This window comes from Coloeus monedula (assembly GCF_965178545.1).
Source record: "Coloeus monedula genome assembly, chromosome: 39".
NCBI lineage: Eukaryota > Metazoa > Chordata > Aves > Passeriformes > Corvidae > Coloeus > Coloeus monedula.
In genome coordinates, this window is record NC_138819.1 from 1920968 (window position 1) to 1938514 (window position 17547).

The 17547-nt window shown below is 61.6% G+C and overlaps 1 protein-coding gene across 1 annotated transcript; it reads right to left on the bottom strand.

Annotated features, from left to right (window-relative positions):
- Nucleotides 1-6954: 6954 nt before the first annotated feature.
- G6PD (glucose-6-phosphate dehydrogenase) lies at nt 6955-17379 on the bottom strand. The gene is made up of 13 exons (XM_082300232.1): nt 17344-17379; nt 16148-16296; nt 15125-15162; nt 13753-13861; nt 13253-13470; nt 12538-12693; nt 12332-12457; nt 12150-12243; nt 11243-11429; nt 8489-8724; nt 8035-8111; nt 7395-7487; nt 6955-7162 (listed from the first exon to the last, which is right to left on the bottom strand). The coding sequence occupies exons 2-13, from the start codon at nt 16289-16291 to the stop codon at nt 7060-7062; spliced, it is 1581 nt and encodes a 526-aa protein (XP_082156358.1). The 5' UTR covers nt 16292-16296; nt 17344-17379; the 3' UTR covers nt 6955-7059.
- Nucleotides 17380-17547: the final 168 nt, after the last annotated feature.

A 17547-nucleotide genomic window follows, 5' to 3' on the forward strand; every position in this document is an offset into this window, starting at 1 on the left:
GCCCACTGCGGGGCTGGGGCTGCGTGATGCCAATCAATCCCAGCCCCTCCCCGGATCGAGTTCCCCGAAGAGGCCGACTCAGAGGTCGATGGGCGGCTCAGAAGCCTAAGCCGCACCCCCTGGGCGGTGCCCGGGTCCAAGCCGCCTCCCCCAGTTCGGGAAAATTCTCGGTTACTCGGTCGTTCATTGGTTCTGTTATAACTCCCGCCTCTCGGTTCCCCCCCGCAGTGGTTCTTGTTCCATTGCATCCTCCCCCTGGCTTGGAACTCATTGCTTGTTTTCCCCTTTCACCGGGGTTTTCAAATTCTCTATAAAACTGAGGACGAGCCTCAAGGGAGGATCCCATCAATCCCATCATTCCCATCACATCACTTCCCATCGGATTCCAGCCTTCCGAGCTTGTTCGGGTTGCGAAACTTCCAACAATAAAACCTGTTAGAAGCCAGACCCGAACAGCCTCTCTCTTCCTTTGTCTCTGAGCTAACGTGAGCTGACATCATGGGCTCCTGCCGTGTTTGCCAAGAAGCCAGCTAGCCAGCCCAGCCAGCAGCTCTTCTCCTGACGCCGAAGTCGCTTCAGCGACGCGTGGAGGTAACGCAGCTGGACTGGCTCTGACCTGGGGCCCGCCAGAGCTCGTGCTTCGGGCACCAAACACTGCGTTAATTTTTAGCATTTCTGCGATGAAAACGAACATTCCCCGGCTGCCGGGTGCTGCTGCGCCCGCGGCCTCGCAGCCGATCCGCTCCCTGACCTCGCGCCTGGTGTAACATCGCCGCGTTACCGAACTCGTTCTTTACTTCCTGCTGCCGAACCTTCGCCAGAGTGACAGAAACGGACAGAAATGATCAGAAATGATCCTTTATTCTACTGGATTTTGATCTGCTACAGAGGGGTGGATCTGAGCGTGGGCAGCATCTCCCAGGCGATCCACGACTGCGATCAAGAAAGGCCAAGCGGGTGAAGCCCCCGCGGCCCGGGGGGCTGGCACTGACCGTGCCGTAATTGAGAGAAATTGAGAGTCCTTGAGAGACGAACGGACCTCCAGCCTTCTGTGCTTTCAGAGAGCTGTTCATTAAGTCTTACCAGAGAAATAGAGCCACTTCACGTGACCCAGACACAGCACAGAGCAGGGAATGCAGGAGAACGCCCCGTTAGCAAGATTTACGCAGCCTTTTAAAGGTAAATCAACCAATGGTCACTAAAAACGTGCATTATTTTTACTTTTCCACCAATGCGTAAGAAATCATCTGGTCACGAAACGGGAACTGCAGAATTCTTTGTCTAATCATCCCAAACTACTTCTACTGCAGAATATGGAGAAGAAGAAGAAGAAGAAGAAGAAGAAGAAGACAAAGAAGAAGACAAAGAAGGAGAAGAAGACGAAGACGAAGAAGACGAAGAAGAAGACAAGACAAAGAAGAAGAAGAAGAAGACGGAAGAAGATGGAGGAGAAGGAGGAGGAGGAGGAGGAGGAGGAGGAGAAGGTCTGGAGAACAATGCTCCATTTTGAAGTTTTTTGCTTTTATCTATTTACTGTATTAACAAACCCAAATCTAAATTTTTCACCCTGTGAGAGTCTCACATCGTATTCTATCACCTACTTCACACCAGTGTAGATTCTAATTCTCCCCAGAGGTGAGGCAACTTTCTCCAAGGACAAAAGTCAAACCCAGGGTTGTCCAGGGGGGTAGAACCCTTCAAAGCAGGCAGAGAAACGTTCTCTGCACTCTGGGTTCCAAACACAAGTATGGGGAGGCCTGGCAGATTGATTACATCACACTGCCTCAAACCCGCCCAGGCAAGCGCTGTGTGCTCACAATGGTAGAAGCCACCACTGGATGGCTGGAGACCTACCCTGTGCCTCACGCTACTGCCCGGAACACCATCCTGGGCCTGGAAAAGCAAGTCCTTTGGAGGCATGGCACCCCTGAGAGAATCGAGTCTGACAATGGGACTCATTTCAAGAACAGCCTTATTAACACCTGAGCTAGAGAACATGGCATTGAGTGGGTGTACCACATCCCCTACCATGCACCAGCAGCTGGGAAGGTTGAGCGGTGTAATGGATTGCTTAAAACCACCTTGAAGGCACTGGGTGGGGGGGACTTTCAAAAACTGGGAGATGCATTTAGCAAGAGCCACCTGGTTAGTTAACACCTGAGGTTCCACCAGCCGAGCAGGCCCTGCCCAATCCGAACCCCTACAAACAACAGACGGGGATAAGGTTCCAGTGGTGCACATGAGAGGTATGCTTGGAAAAACTGTTTGGGTAAAGTCTGCCTTGAGCAAAGACAAACCCATCCGTGGGGTCATTTTTGCTCAGGGACCAGGTTGCACCTGGTGGGTGATGCAAAAGGATGGAGAGACCCGATGCTTACCTCAAGGGGACCTTGTTTTAGGGTGAACTACCCATGGCTCTGTACTTGTATCACTATCAGCATGTATATTTGTATATAATTTGGGTAATGCATAGATTTATATGGTTAAAAAAGTTGTTCATGTAACATGTTAGTATGGGAAAAATTCGGGGTGGATAATGTTGGGGTTTTAGTTCAGTCCCAGTTTCTTTTCCTGTTGAAGGAATTTTTTCCCATATGCATGTTGCTAGGGGACAAATGGCTGTGCTTAAGGAAGACAAAAGAGCTGCCCATTGGGGGTGGGGTGGGCCTGGCCACTCCTTTGTTTCACCTGGGTGTGGGGTCAGTTTGCTCTTGAGTTCGGAGAGAGAAGCTGCAGAGAAAGGAGCTGCTGGTTCTTTTTTCGGCCATTTTTCATTTCTGCTGGAAACAAGGCCGGAATCCCAAAAGCCGCTTTCCCTGCCCTGCTGGAGGCCGGGCTGTGGCTGCCCTGCCCCGCTGCTGCTGCTTCGAGCTTTCGCTGCGCTGTAGCCGTGCTCGCCCTGCCTGCCTGGGCCTCCGGGGGGTTCCCCGCTTGGATACATCTCATCTGCCACCTGAGATCTGTGCTCGTCCCTGCCGTTCCAGCCTGCTGTTCCTGAGAGTCCGGGATCGGCTGCCCAGGGGTTTGTGAAGCCTTTGTTCCATCCCTTCCCGGGATCCCGGGATCGGCTGCCCAGGGGTTTGTGAAGCCTTTGTTCCATCCCTTCCCGGGATCCCAGGCCGCCAGTGCCGCGTGCTCCCCGAGCTCGCTCCGGAGCGCCCCCTGCAGCCGCGGGGGAGCCATCGCACCTGCCCTGCTCACGGGGAGCCGCCAGCGCCCCTGCCGGCTGCGAGCGGAACTGCACCCGAGGGGAAAGGGCCCGACAGCCGAGAAGGCTGGGACTGGGTTTGTGTGTGCTGTTACTGCCATAGTTATTGCTGTTTGTTTGACTGGTTATACACATATAGATATATAACAGTAAAGAACTGTTATTCCTATTTCCCACATCTTTGCCTAAAAGCCCCTTGATTTCAAAATTATAATAACTCGGAGGGAAAGGGGTCACATCTGCCATTGCAAGGGAGGCTCCTGCCTCCCTCAGCAGACACCGGTCCTTCAAACCAAGACAAGGGTGATGCAAAAGGATGGAGAGACCCGATGCACGCCTCAAGGGGGCCTGGTTTTGGGGAGCAGTGCCCGTGGCGCCGTGCCTGCGCCCGTCTCTGCGGGTGTCGGTGTGCATGGTCAGGGCGATGCGTGTCTGTAGTTACAGGTGCGTGTGTGCAGCTGAGGTGTGTTCACTCAGGTATTATCAAGTGGGACGGGATAGGGGCTGCAGTGTCTTGGGGATGGTTTATTATCCCAAATCATTTTGGGGGTTTTTGATCTGTTCTGTGTCCGGGGTGGCCGCCGCGCTGCCCTTCCCCCCATCGCCATCCCCAGGAGCGCAGCCGTGAGTGGGAGCCAGGCCGGGGCTCTGGAGAGGGTTGGGGTCGGGGCGAGGGGCAGCTCCCTCCTCCCGGGCGGGCTTTTGGGGCGGCCACGCCGCTGGTGCCCCTGGCCAGGGACCCGGGTGCTCGCTGGGGTTTGCCCGTTTTTGTTTCTTTCCCTCCGGCGCCGTGACCGGGCTCGCCGGCTGCGCTTCTCTGCGGCTCTGTTGTTGGGGAGCCCAGAGCTGGCGTGTGCCGTGCCAGGACCCGGGCACGCCCCGTTCCCTGCCGGGGCCGTCCCTGCGCACAGCCCGGAGCCAGGGCCCACCAGCGCCGGTGAGAAACCCCGGGGAGCCTCTCCCGGCGCGCTGGGGAGCCGGGCTGCCACTGCCCAGCCCCGCCGTGCCCCCGCCACCGCTCCGGCTCCGGGCTGCCGCTGCCCAGCCCCGCACCCCCGGCCTGCCGGGCCGCCCGCGGCTCCCGCTGCAGCTGCCGAGTGTCTGGCACAGCTCCTCTGCCAGCCGGGGCTCTGCCCGTCCCCGCCGCTCCGGCCGCCGCTCCCGCGGCTCCCGCCGGGCACCGGGCCCGGCTGCCCCGGGGGGGTGAAGGCAGCGCCTTTCCCGTCCCCCCCGGCCGCCCGCGCCGCTGGAAGGAGCCGAGCGCCGGCTCCCTGCCGTGAGCACGAGCGAACTGGGAAGGGTCCGCGACCGTGAATCGCAAGGCCAGGAGGAACAGGAGCCCTTGGAAAGGAGCGCAGAAGCCGCTGCCGCCGCCAGCGGAGCCCCGCGCGTGCCGGGAGGGAAAGGCGGGGAGCGCGTTGCGGCCGAGGCGGCCCAGGGGCGCCAGAAAGAGCCCGAGGAGGAAGAGGAGCCTTCCTCAGTGCGGCCACCAGGGCACCCAGCGCGCCTGGCACGAGTGCCAATGCCATCGACGCTTCCGAGAAGGGATTTGTACAACCCCTCCCGCCCGGGCACCGCGATGAACATTCACGAGCGGGACCCTGAGCGCTGCGGCGCGGAGAGCCGGGGCCGCGTTGGGAGCCGCGATCCCCACGCCCGCGCTGGGCCCAATAAAGCCACGCCCGCCCCACGGCCCCGCTCCCGCTGCCGCCCCCGGGTTCGGTTCGGGGCCGTTCGGCGGCACCGCGCTCGGAGCAGCGCCCCCTGGCGGCCGCGAGCGGAGCTGCCCCGGGGGAAGGGCCCGAGGCCGGAGGGGCCGGAACCGGCTCTGGCACCGGCTCTGGTACCGGCTCTGGCACCGGCTCTGGCACCGGCTCTGGCACCGACTCTGGAACCGGCTCTGGCACCGGCTCTGGCACCGGCTCTGGCACCGGCTCTGGAACCGGGTCTGGCACCGGCTCTGGCACCGGCTCTGGCACCGGCTCTGGCACCGGCTCTGGAACTGGCTCTGGCACCGACTCTGGAACCGGCTCTGGCACCGGCTCTGGCACCGGCTCTGGAACCGGCACCGGCTGTGGTACCGGCACCGGGTGCCCGCTCCGTTGCTGGCGCTGCCGGCGCCGGGGTTCGTTCGCCCTCTCGGACGCGCCAGGGCAGAACCGCTGCTCCTTCTGCCGCCGCTGTGCCCAAAGCCCCTCGATCCCAAAGCGACACCGATGCCGAGGGAACGGGGCCGGATTTTCCGTCCCAAGGGAGGCTCCCGCGCCCTCGGCCCGCGCCTGCCTCCAAACCGAGACGCTGTGTCCCACTGAGCCGGAGCTCCACGAGCCCTGGCGGGCTCCCGGGGGCACCTGGGTTCAAGGAGGCGCAGCCCTCTCATGGCCGATACCCGGTTAAACGGGATTCCCTTGTGTCACAGCGCTCTCCTGGGTTCCGTGAGCCGCTCTGTGTCACACCAGCCCCCGGTTTCCACGAGCCTCCGCAGTGTCCCTGTGGCCCCCTGGCTCCAGGAGTGGCCGGCTCGGAGCTCCTGGCGCTCAGCAGCTCTCAGGAGGAGCGGCCGCAGGGACACCGTGCAGACGGTGCCATCGCCCCGGCTGTGCCCACGGCCCGCCCAGGCCCCGCGCCTGGGCCTGTCCCCGCCACGCCCTCGGCCTGGAACCCCCGCGAGCCCTCAGGTGTGCGGGTGACACCGGTGACACCGGCGAGCCCTCAGGTGTGCGGGTGACACCGGCGCCCCCGGCCCCGCCCCGCCCCTCCAGCGGCCCCGCCCCTCCCGCCTCCGGATTGGCTGCTGCCCCGCTGGCCCCGCCCCCTCCCGCACCGCCGCCTCCGGATTGGCTGCTACCCCGATGGCCCCGCCCCCTCCCGCTCCGCCCCCTCCGGATTGGCTGCTGCCCCGATGGCCCCGCCCCCTTCCGCGCTCGCAAGCCCGCCCACTCGCCGGTTCCCCCGGCAACGGCAGCGGTGCCTCATTAGCATAGACCCTCATTAGCATAGATCCTCATTAGCTTAGACCTTCACTAGCATAGACCCTCATTAGCATAGGCCCTCACTAGCATAAACCCTCATTAGCATAGACTGTCATTAGCATAGGCCCTCACCAACATAGACCCTCACCAGCAGACCCTCATTAGCAGACCCTCATTAGTGTAGACCCTCATTAGCATACATCCCCATGAGCCTCGGCCCCGCCCCCCTCTGCCCCCCCTGCCATGGGGATTGTGCCCCATAAGTGCCAGGGCTGGGGGTGCCCCACAAGTGAGGGGCTCTGCCCCATCAGTGCCAGGGGTCTCGGCCCCCCCGAAGCGTTGGGGTTCTGCCCCATAAACGCCAGCGAGGGGCTGTGACCCCCCAAACAAGGGGGACTCTGCCCCATAAGTGCCTGGGGGCAATTACAAGGTGCTGGTGGTAATTAATTAGCCAAAGGTGCGTTTATTTGGTCCTGGTTAATGGGGGGTTAATTGATTAATTGATTGGGGTTAATCATTAATTGTTCCCAGGGAGGGGGGGCAGAGGTAATGAGGGGGTAATTAAGCTTTGGAGGCTGATTGAGGGGGAAGGGGAGCTTTGGTCCCAGCTGGGGGGGCTGGGGGGGCCCAGGGGGGCTCTATGGGGCAGGACTGGGGGGCTCTATGGGGCAGGGGGGGTTATGGGAGTCAGCCCCAGCCCAGGAGTGTTTTTGGGGGGCTGGAGTGCAGGGGGGGCTGTGGGGCAGGGGGGTCCAATGGGACAGGATTGGGGGTGTTACGGGGTGGGGGTGGTCCCACGGGGCACCAACCCCCAGCCCAGAGCCCTGGAGTGTTGTTGGGGGGCCCCTCAGAGGGTCCCCCCGTGGGTCCGGCCGTGGGTCAGGGGTGGGGGTCGGGCCCGGGGGGGGGCACCCACCGATAGGTGCCCTCGTACAGGAACCCCACCCGCCGCAGGAGCTCGTCCGCCTCCGGGGGGCCTCGGCTGGGAAAGGGGCGGACACGTGGTCAGGGGGGACCCCTGGGACCCCCAAATCCCCAACGGGACTCCCAGCATCCCCAAAAGCCCAGTGGGACCCCAGGACCCCCCCAAACCCCTGGGACCCCCCAAACTCCCAGTGGGATCCCTGGGACCAAGCCCTCCCCAGGTGCCCCCCAGAGCCCCAAATTCCTGCCCCAGGTGCCCGCAGCCCCCCCGGGCCCCCCCTCCCCCTCACCTGCCGTAGGGGTAGGGGATGGGGGGCTCGCGGCGCTGCTCGATCTGGTGCAGGAGGGGGGTGAAGATGCGCCAGGCCTCGCGCAGCTCGTCACTGTGGGGGGGGAACCCCAAAGCTGAGCCCGGGGACCCCAAAACCCTCCCCAAACCTCACCTGGGCCCCCAAACTGGTCCCATCTTCCCCCCCAAACTGGAGTCACCTGTCCCCCCAAACCAGTCCCACCTGCCCTCCCCAAACTGGACTCACCTGCCTGCCCCGCCCCCCCAAACTGGTCCCACCTGTCCTCTCAAACTGGTCCCATCCTCCCTCCCCAAATTGGCCTCACCTGTCCCCAGACCCCACCTGCCTCCCCAGACTCACCTGCCCCCCTCAAACCAGTCCAATCTGGTCCTCCGAACTGGTCCCATCTTCCCCCTGCCAAAATCCCACCTGCCCCCCCTAACCTGGCCCTCACCTGCCCCTCCCAAATCCCATCTCCCTCCCCCCAAACTGGTCCCACTCGCCCTCCCCAAATTGGCTTCACCTGTCTCCCCATGTCCCAGCTGTGCCCTCCCCCCCACCATGTCTCACCTGTCCCTCTGTCCCCCCTGTCCCCCCCATGTCCCCCCCATGTTCCCAGGTGTCACCTGTCCCATCTCACCTGCGCACGAAGTGCATTTGGTTCCCGCAGATGACGTCCAGCAGCAGCCGCTCGTAGGCGTCCGGCAGCTTCACATCCTGAGGGGCAACAGAGGTTCCTGGGGGGGATCCCGGGGTGCCCCCAAGTGGGGGGGGACACCTGGGCTTCGGGGGGATCTCACCAGGTGTGGGGGGACCCCAGGGTTTGGGGGTTTTGGGGCCTTCTCTGGGTTTGAGGTGGCCTTGGGTGTGTGGGGAACACCCCCAGGTGTGGGAATCCCCAAGGTGTGGGGTCTCCACACCCAATTTTGGGGTGTCAGTGTTCCATTTTTGGGTTTCAATGCCCCAATTTTGAGTCTCAGTGTTGCAATTTTGGGGTTCCAGCCCCAGTTTTAGCTCCCCAAACCCCATTTTGGGTCTCAATGCTCCGTTTCTGTGTCCCCAAACCCCATTTCCCCCTGCCCGTTTTCGGGTACCTTGTAGCGGCTGCCGTAGGTGAGGTCGAGCTCGGACTCCTCGGGCCGCAGGAACATGCCCGGTTTCTTGGTGTTGAGTTTGGCGTAGACGGCCTCGCGCGGCTGCACCCGCACCACCAGCTCGTTGCGCTTGCACTGCTGCGCGAAGATGTCCCCGGGCACCTCCCGGAACTGCAGCCGCACCTCGGCCTTGCGCTCGTTCAGCGCCTTCCCGCAGCGCAGGACAAAGGGGACACCTGGGGACAGCAGCACTGGCATTGTCATCGTCGTCATTGTCATCATCAGCATCACCATCGTCATCAACATCCATCAACGTCGCCATCAACACCATTGTCATTGTCATCATTGTCATCATCATCATCGTCATCAACATCCGTCAACAGCACCATCAACACTATTGTCATCATCGTCATCATCGTCATCATCATCCATCAATATCACCATTAACACCGTTGTCATTGTCATCATCGTCATCATTGTCATCACCATTGTCATTAACATCCATCAACGTCACCATCAACACCGTTGTCATTGTCATCATTGTCATCATCATCATCAACATCCATCAACAGCGCCATCATCATTGTCATTCACTGCCATTGTCATTATTGTCATTGTCATCATCAGCATCACCATCGTCATCAACATCCATCAACGTCGCCGTCAACACCATTGTCATTGTCATCATCGTCATCATCACCATCGTCATCAACATCCATCAACAGCACCATCAACACCATTGTCATTGTCATCATTGTCATCATCATCATCATCGTCGTCATCAACATCCACCAACAGCACCATCATCATCGTCATTCACTGCCATTGTCATCATTGCCGTCATCATTGACATCATCAGTGTTATCAACATCCCTCAACATCCCCATCATTGCCATTGTTGTCATCATCAACATCAACATCACCATTGTCATCATCAACATCATCCAGCATCGCTGCAGCCGCACCTCGGCCTTGCGCTCCTTCAGCACCTTCCTGCAGCGCAGGACAAAGGGGACACCTGGGGACAGTGGCATTGGCATTGGCATCGTCAACATCCATCAACATCATCACTGTCACTGTCATCCTCGACATCATCATCCATCAACATCGTCATCATCAACATCCATCAACATCATCACTGTCATCCTCGACATCGTCATCCATCAACATCGTTATCATCGCCATCAACATCGTTATTATCATCATCAACAACCATCAACATTGTCATCATCGCCATTGTCAACATCATCACCATCCATCACCATCCCAGCACCTTCCCAGAGCATGGCATGGAGGGGACACCTGAGGGGTCATCGTTGTGGTCATCATTGTCATCGCCAATGTTGTCATCAACATCATTGACCTTATCAACATTGGCATCCTCAACATCGGCATCATCATCGACCACATCATTGATCTCATCATCTACACTGTCATCGTCAACATCATCAGTCACCAATGCCCATCAACGTCCATCAACATCAACATCCATCAACATCCATCAACGTCCATCGTCATTGTTATCATCACCATCAACATCATCAACACCGTCACCATCAACATTGTCAACATCATCATCACCATCATCATCATCATCAACATCCATCAACATCATTAACATTGTCATCATCATCAATATCATCATCATCATCCATCACCATTGTCATCACCATGGTCAACATCATCATCAACATAGTCATCAGCACCCATCAACATCCAGCACCACTATCATCATCATTGTCAACATCCACCAACATCATCATCGTCATCAACATCATCAACTTCCACCAACATGGTCATCATCAATATCGCCAACATCCAGCACCACTGTCATCATCATCATCATCATCCCCCAACATCATCATCGTCGTCATCCACATCATCAACATCCAGCACCGTCATCATCATCATCATCATTCCCCAACACCATCATCGTCATCATCCACATCATCAACATCCATCACCATCACCAACATCACCACCAACAAAGTCGTCAACATCCACCAGGGGTATCACTGTTGTCACCATCACCATCGACGTCATCACAATTCTCACCACCACCCACCCCCATCCCAGCGCGTTCCTGCAGTGCAGCACCAGCGGCACACCTGGGACACCATCAGCATTGTCACCACCACCACCATCATCATCACCACAGACATCCCCATTGCTCGTCATCTTCATCGTCATTCCAGCCATCACCATGGTCAACACCTCTGTCATCCTCTGTCCTCAATGTCACCATTGTGGCCATCACCATCATCAGCACCATCTCCATGGCCACCACCACCATCATCACCATCATGAGCACAGCCATGAACACCATCACCATGGGAACCACCATCATCATGGTCATTGTCATCATCATCACCACCGTCATTGTCATCACAGCCACGAACATCATCACCATGGCAACTGCCATCAGCCTGGCCACCACCACTGTCATTCTCTGCTCATCAATGTCACCGTCACGGCCATCATCATCATCATCACTATCTCCATGGCAAATGTCCTCATCATCCTCACGGCCATTGCCATCATCACCTCCATCATGCCCCATCAACACCGTCACCATGGCCACCACCATCATCATCAGAGCCGTGAACGTTGTCACCATGGCCACCACCATCACCATGGTCATTGCTATCATCACCACCATCATCACAACCACAAATATCATCGCCATGGCAACCATCTCCATGGCCACTGCCACCATCACAGCCATCACCAGCACCACCGTCGCCCCTCTCTCACCGTCCCAGCGCTCGTTGGCCACGCGCAGCACAGCAGTGGCGAAGGTGGGCGTGGTGGAGCCGGGGGGCACCGTGGGGTCATCCAGGTAGCCCTTCTGTGCCTCGGGGGGGCCCTCGGGGTTGCCCACGTACTGGCCCAGCACCACATCCTGCAGCTCCACAGGGCTGATGCACTTGAGCACCTTCACCTGGGGGACACGTGAGGGACATCTGGTTATGGGGCACCAGTGAGACCACAGAGACGTGGTTGGGGACGTGGTTATGGGGGGCCACCAGTAAGAACAGGCAATGGGATGGGGGTGTGGGGATGTGGCCATTGGGGGATGCGGCTTTGGGGGGTCATCAACAAGAAGGTGGTGATAGGATGTGGTCTGGGACATGGCCACAGGAGTTATGGCTTTGGGGGGCCACCATCGGTAACGGGGTGATGGGATATGGCTGGGGATGTGGCTGGGGAGGACATGGTTTTGGGGGCCACCATCAAGAAAGCGGTGATGGGATGTAGTTGGGGGTGTGCTTTTGGGAGTCCACCATCGATAACGGGGTGGTGGGATGTAGTTGGGGACGTGCTTTTGGGAGGCCACCATTGATAATGGGGTGATGGGATGTAGTCGGGGATGTGCTTTTGGAAGGCCACCATCGATAACGGGGTGGTGGGACATGGCTGGGGATGTGGCCGTGGGGGATGTGGCTTTGGGGGCCACCCTCAAGAGCACGGTGGTGGGACACGCCTGGGGTGGGGGGATGTGGCCATAGGGGGGCACAACCAAGGGACACAACCCTGGGGCCACCTGGGGATGGTCCCCGTGGCCGTGACGTGACCGTCAGGGACAAAAAGCTCAGTGACCGGTGCGGTGTCAGGGGGTGGTGACGCGCTGGTGACACGCCTGTGTCCCTCCTGTCCCCACCTTCTCGTCGCGGACATCGTCGGGGTCGGTGGACGCCGGCTTCTCCATGGCCACGAGGCAGAGCAGCTGCAGAAGGTGGTTCTGCATCACGTCCCTGTGGGGAGCCGGCGCTGCCAGGGGGTCGGGGGACACGGGGGGACACCGAGGGACACCGGGGGACACCGGGGGACATCCACCCTCACCGGATGATGCCGAAGTCGTCGAAGTAGCCGCCGCGGCCCTCGGTGCCGAAGGGTTCCTTGAAGGTGAGCACCACGCAGGCGACGTTGTCGCGGTTCCAGATGGGCCCGAAGATGCGGTTGCCAAACCTGGGGTGGGTGAGGGTGGGTGAGGGGCGTCCCCGTGTCCCCTCCGGTGCCCCCGCTCCCCTCCCGTGCCCCCGGCGCACCGCAGCACCATGAGGCTCTGCACCATCTCCTTGCCCAGGTAGTGGTCCATGCGGTAGATCTGCTCCTCACGGAACAGCGCGCTCAGGTGCGCCGACAGCTCCTCCGACGAGCCCAGGTCCCGCCCAAACGGCTTCTCCACGATCACCCGGTTCCACCTGCGGACAGGGACACGGGGGGACACGGGAATACGGGAACGTGAGGGACGTGGACATGGGGCAACATCCAGAGACATGGAGGGACATGGGGGTACGGGGGGACATGGGGGACATTGGGGGGACATGGGAACACAGGGACGTGGAGGGACACAGCAAATATGGGAGATGATGGGGGGACACACGGGGGACATGGGGGGACACATGGGGGGACACGGGGGACACGGGGGGACATGGGGGGACACACGGGGGACATGGGGGGACACACAGGGACACACAGGGACACGGGGGGACACGAGCACACACAGGTTGTACCCAGGGATCCAGGAGGCGTGGGGGGACATGAGGACACAGAGAGACACAGGGAGACACAAGGGACGTGGGGACATGGGGGACACGGCACATGGGGGACACGGGAACGTGCACAGACCCAGGGGGACAGGGAGACATAAGGACACAGGGGGAACACAGCACAGACACGGTGGCAACCCAACCTGTGTCCCCTGCAGTCACCTGCCCCGTGTGTCCCATCCCTGGGTGTCCCCCGGGTGTCCCCACTCACCCCTCCCCCATGCAGAGGGCCCGCAGGTGCTGTGTCACCGGCGTGTACACGCTGGGGGGCAGGGCCAGGTAGAAGAGCCGGTGGGCGCGGCCGCCGCCGGGCAGCCCCCGCAGGTGAGCGTCCAGCGCCCGGAACGAGGCCTCGTCCCCGTACTGACCCCGCACGAAGCTCTGCAGGGCCAGGAACGCAGCCAGGCGGGGCTCGTCCTCGGGGTTCACCTGAGGGGACAGGGACACACAGGGGACAGGTGAGACGGGGACACAGGGACACAGGGCCTGTCCTCAGGGGTCACCTGCGACAGGGAGGGACAGGTGAGGGGACACAGGGACAGGCGGGGCCTGTCCTCAGGTGTCACCTGGGGACATGTGGGGCCAGAAGGGGTCAGAGAAGACAGGTGGGGACAGAAGGAACAGGAGGGGACAGATGAGGCCAGGAGGAGTCAGGAGGGGACAGAGGGGACAGGAGGGGACAGGAGGGGACAGGAGGGATGGCGCTGTCACCTTGAGGTAGGGCAGGGTCTGCTCCCGGATGAGCTCCACGGTGAGGGGCGAGCGGGCGAAGCCGACGACGCGCGTGGCATCGGGGAGGAGCCCATCCCGGAACAGCCACCTGGGACAAGGCACAGCACTGTGACCTGTGTCACCCGTGTCACCCAACCCCCCAGGGACACCGGCATCGGGGAGGAGCCCATCTCAGAGCAGCCCCCTGTCACCCGTGTCACCTGTGACACCCACAGTCCCCAACGCCCCAGGGACACCAGCATCGGGGGGTGCCTGTCCCAGAAGAGCCACCTGGGGACAAGGCACAGCGCTGTCACCTGTGTCACCAACCCCCTGGGCACACGCATGGCGCTGTCACCAGCCCACCCCCCGGGACAGCAGGGAGGAGCCTGTCCCAGAGCAGCCACCTGCGGGGACACCGCTGTCACCAAACCCCCCTGGGCACAGCCACAGCACTGGCACCACCCCCCTCTGGGGACACCAGGCCGGAGGTGGCACCGGTGTCACCAAGCCTCCCCCAGGATGGTGGCACTGGTGATGGCGGCTGCTGTGCCCATGTCACCCTGGGGGAGGTAACAGGGGACAGGTGACACAGAGGGCACAGAAGCAGCAAAGGGAGGAACTGGGGACACCAGGGTCATACTGGGGACACTGGTGGCCCTGGGGACACTGGGGTCATACTGAAAACACTGGTGCCAGCTGGTGACATGAGTGGCTCTGGGGACAATGGGGACACACAGCTGTGGTGACACTGGGGACAGACAATGGCGCTGGGGACAGCAGTGACCGACACTGGTGACCCTGGGGACATCGGTGACCCCAGAGTGGCCCTGGAGATACCGGTGACCTTGACAGCCCTGGGGACAGCGGGGATGGCCCCAGTGACCCCGCTGACATCAGTGACCCTGGGGACAGGTGGGGACACTGGTGGCCCTGGTGACCCTGAGGACAGGAGGGACATGGATGGCCCTTGTGACCCTGGTGGCCTCAAAGTTGGGGGCACATTGGTGGCCTTGGTGAGTGGCCCTGGGCACAGGGGGTGGACCTTGGTGGCGCTGGGGCCATTGGTGACCGTGGTTGCCTGGGTGGCTTTAGGGACATTGGTGACCTTGAGGACCCAGGTGACAGGTGGGACACAGGTGGCCTTCATGTCCCCACATGTCCCCACTGTCCCCCCATGTCCCTGCTGTCCCCACATGTCCCCACTGTCCCCATGTGTCCCTGCTGTCCCCACGTGTCCCTGCTGTCCCCACATGTCCCCGCTGTCCCCACGTGTCCCCGCTGATGTCCCCACTGTCCCCATGTGTCCCTGCTGTCCCCACATGTCCCTGCTGTCCCCACGTGTCCCCGCTGTCCCCACGTGTCCCCGTACCAGATCGTGGGGTAAATCTTCTTCCTGGCCAGGTCGCCCTGTGGGGGAGGGGCCGTCAGGGGTGGGGGTGGGGCCAGGGCCACACCCAGTGCAGGCCCCGCCCTTCCCCTCCCCCACCCCCGGAATGTGCTGAGTCAGCGGTGCCGCCCCTCCCCACCCCACCCCCCGGGGTGTTTAATTAAGGGGTGTTGGGTAATGAGGTGGGGGAGGAGGAAGTTGGGGTGCGGGTGGGGGAGGGGCGGCTTCGCCCTGGCGGGTGACCTAGGGGGAGGGGCGGGGAAAGATTTTGGGGTGCCCCTCCCCCACTCCCCCGAGGCATCGGGGCGGCCGCCCCTCCCCCAGCTCCCCAGTGACCCCAAATAACCCCCCGGGACCCCTCGGCACCCCCAAAGTGCCCCCAGCCCCTTTGTGCCCCCCCAGCCCCCCGATGTCCCCCATCACCCCCAGTGTGCCCCCAGTTCCCTCCTCACTTCCTTCAATTCGCCCCCGGCCCCCCAAATCCCTCCCAATTCTCTCCTCAGCCCCCCAGACCCCCCAACATCCCCCAATCTCCTTTATTCCCCCCCAACATCCCCCAATCTCCTTTATTCCCCCCCAATCTCCTTTATTCCCCCCCAACATCCCCAATTCCCCATCCCCCCTTATTGCCCCCAAGTTCTCTTTCCAGCCCCCGATATCCCCCCACTGCCCCCCCAGCTTTGCTTCCCCCTTTTGTGCCCCTCCAGCCCCCCAATTTCCCCCCAAACCCCCTTCACTGCCCCCCTGAGCCCCCTCAATATCCCCAATTCCCACCCAAACCCCTTCATTTCCCCCCCAAGTCCCAAATTTCTCCCTGTAACCCGCTTCATCCCCCCCTCCAACACCCCCAATTCCCCCCAAACCCCTCCCTTCACCCCTCCAGCCCCCCAATGTCCCCCCTAAACCCCTTCACTGCCCCCCCCCCAGCCCCAATACCCCTCCCCAATTTCCCCCCAGACCCCTTCCTCCCCACGCCAGACCCCCCAAAGCCCCGGCCCCACTCACCGAGGCGCCGAGGATGACGAGGACGTGCGGGTGGCCCTGCAGGAAGGCTCCGTCCCGGCTCAGTTCCTGCCGGAGCATCCCGCACACCTGCGAGCGGCTCAGCTCCCCCCCGGAGCCGGGCTCCTCCTCACCTGGGCCCGGCATCGTTCCTGGGGGCCGGATCGGGCACTTGGGGGGCCGGATCGGGCACTTGGGGGGCCGGATCGGGGGGTTCGGGGGCAGGTTCGGGAGGTTCAGGGGCAGGTTCGGGCACCCCGGGCAGGATTTGGGGAGCAGAGGAGCAGGTTTGGGCACCCCAGGGCAGGATTTAAGGGGTTGTGGGGCAGGAACGGGCCCCTGGAGGGAGGGGTGGGCACTTGGGGGGCAGGGCTGGCACTTGGGGGGCGGGATGGGGCACGGGGGGGATGGGATTTGGATGTTTTGGGGCGGGCTTGGGCAGCTGGGCAGCGGGATTTGGCAGCCGAGGGGCAGGAGCAGAAGTTGGGCGGCGGTTTTGGGGTGTTGGGGGGCAGGACTGGGCACCCCGGGTGGGGCTTGGGCACTTGTGGGGCGGGATTTGGGTGGGGGGGGCTGGAATTTGGCACCTCGGGGACGGGATTTGGGCGGTGGGGGCGGGGCCGGGGTGGGGCAGGACACGCCCTCCCCCCATCGCCCCCCAAACCGGCCCCATCGCCCCCCCCAGACCCCCAAATCCCCCCCTTTTCCGCCTTCGGCCCCCCCAAACCCCTCGTAACTCCCCTCACCACCCCCCCAATTCCCTCCCGCTCCACCCAAGGCCCTCACGGACCCCCCAATTTCCCTCGAATCTCCCTCAATCTCCCCAAATCTCCGATTTTCCCCAATTTCCGCCTTCCCCCCCCTCAGTTCCCCCTCAAAACCTCCCCAGACCCTCACGGACTCCTCAGCACCTCCAGACCCCCAAATTCCACCCTCAGCGCCCCCAACCCCCCCATAAACCTCCCCCAACTCCTCTACACGCCCCCAAGCCCCCCCAGACCCCAAATCCCCCCCCATTTCCGCCCTAAAGCCCCTCCACAACTCCCCTCACCTCCCTCCAGTTTCCCTCTAGCGCTCCCCCCCAGGCCCTCATGGACCCCCCGGACCATCCAAAACCCCAAAGCGCCTCAAATCCTCCCAAATTCCCCCAAATCCTCCCAAATTCCCCCAATTCCCCAATTTCCCGGCTCGCCCCGCACCTTCCCGCTCCGGCCGCGCTCGCGCCGCCTCCCCCACGCTCGCGCGGGTCCCCATCCCCTCACGGAGGCCACGCCTCTGGCCACGCCCCTTCCCCTATCCACCAATCATCGCTGAGCACCCTTCCCCGCCGACCAATCAGCGCCGAGCATAGGCGGGCTCTCACCCGGAGGTGTAACCAATCAGCGCCCTCCACCCTCGGCGTT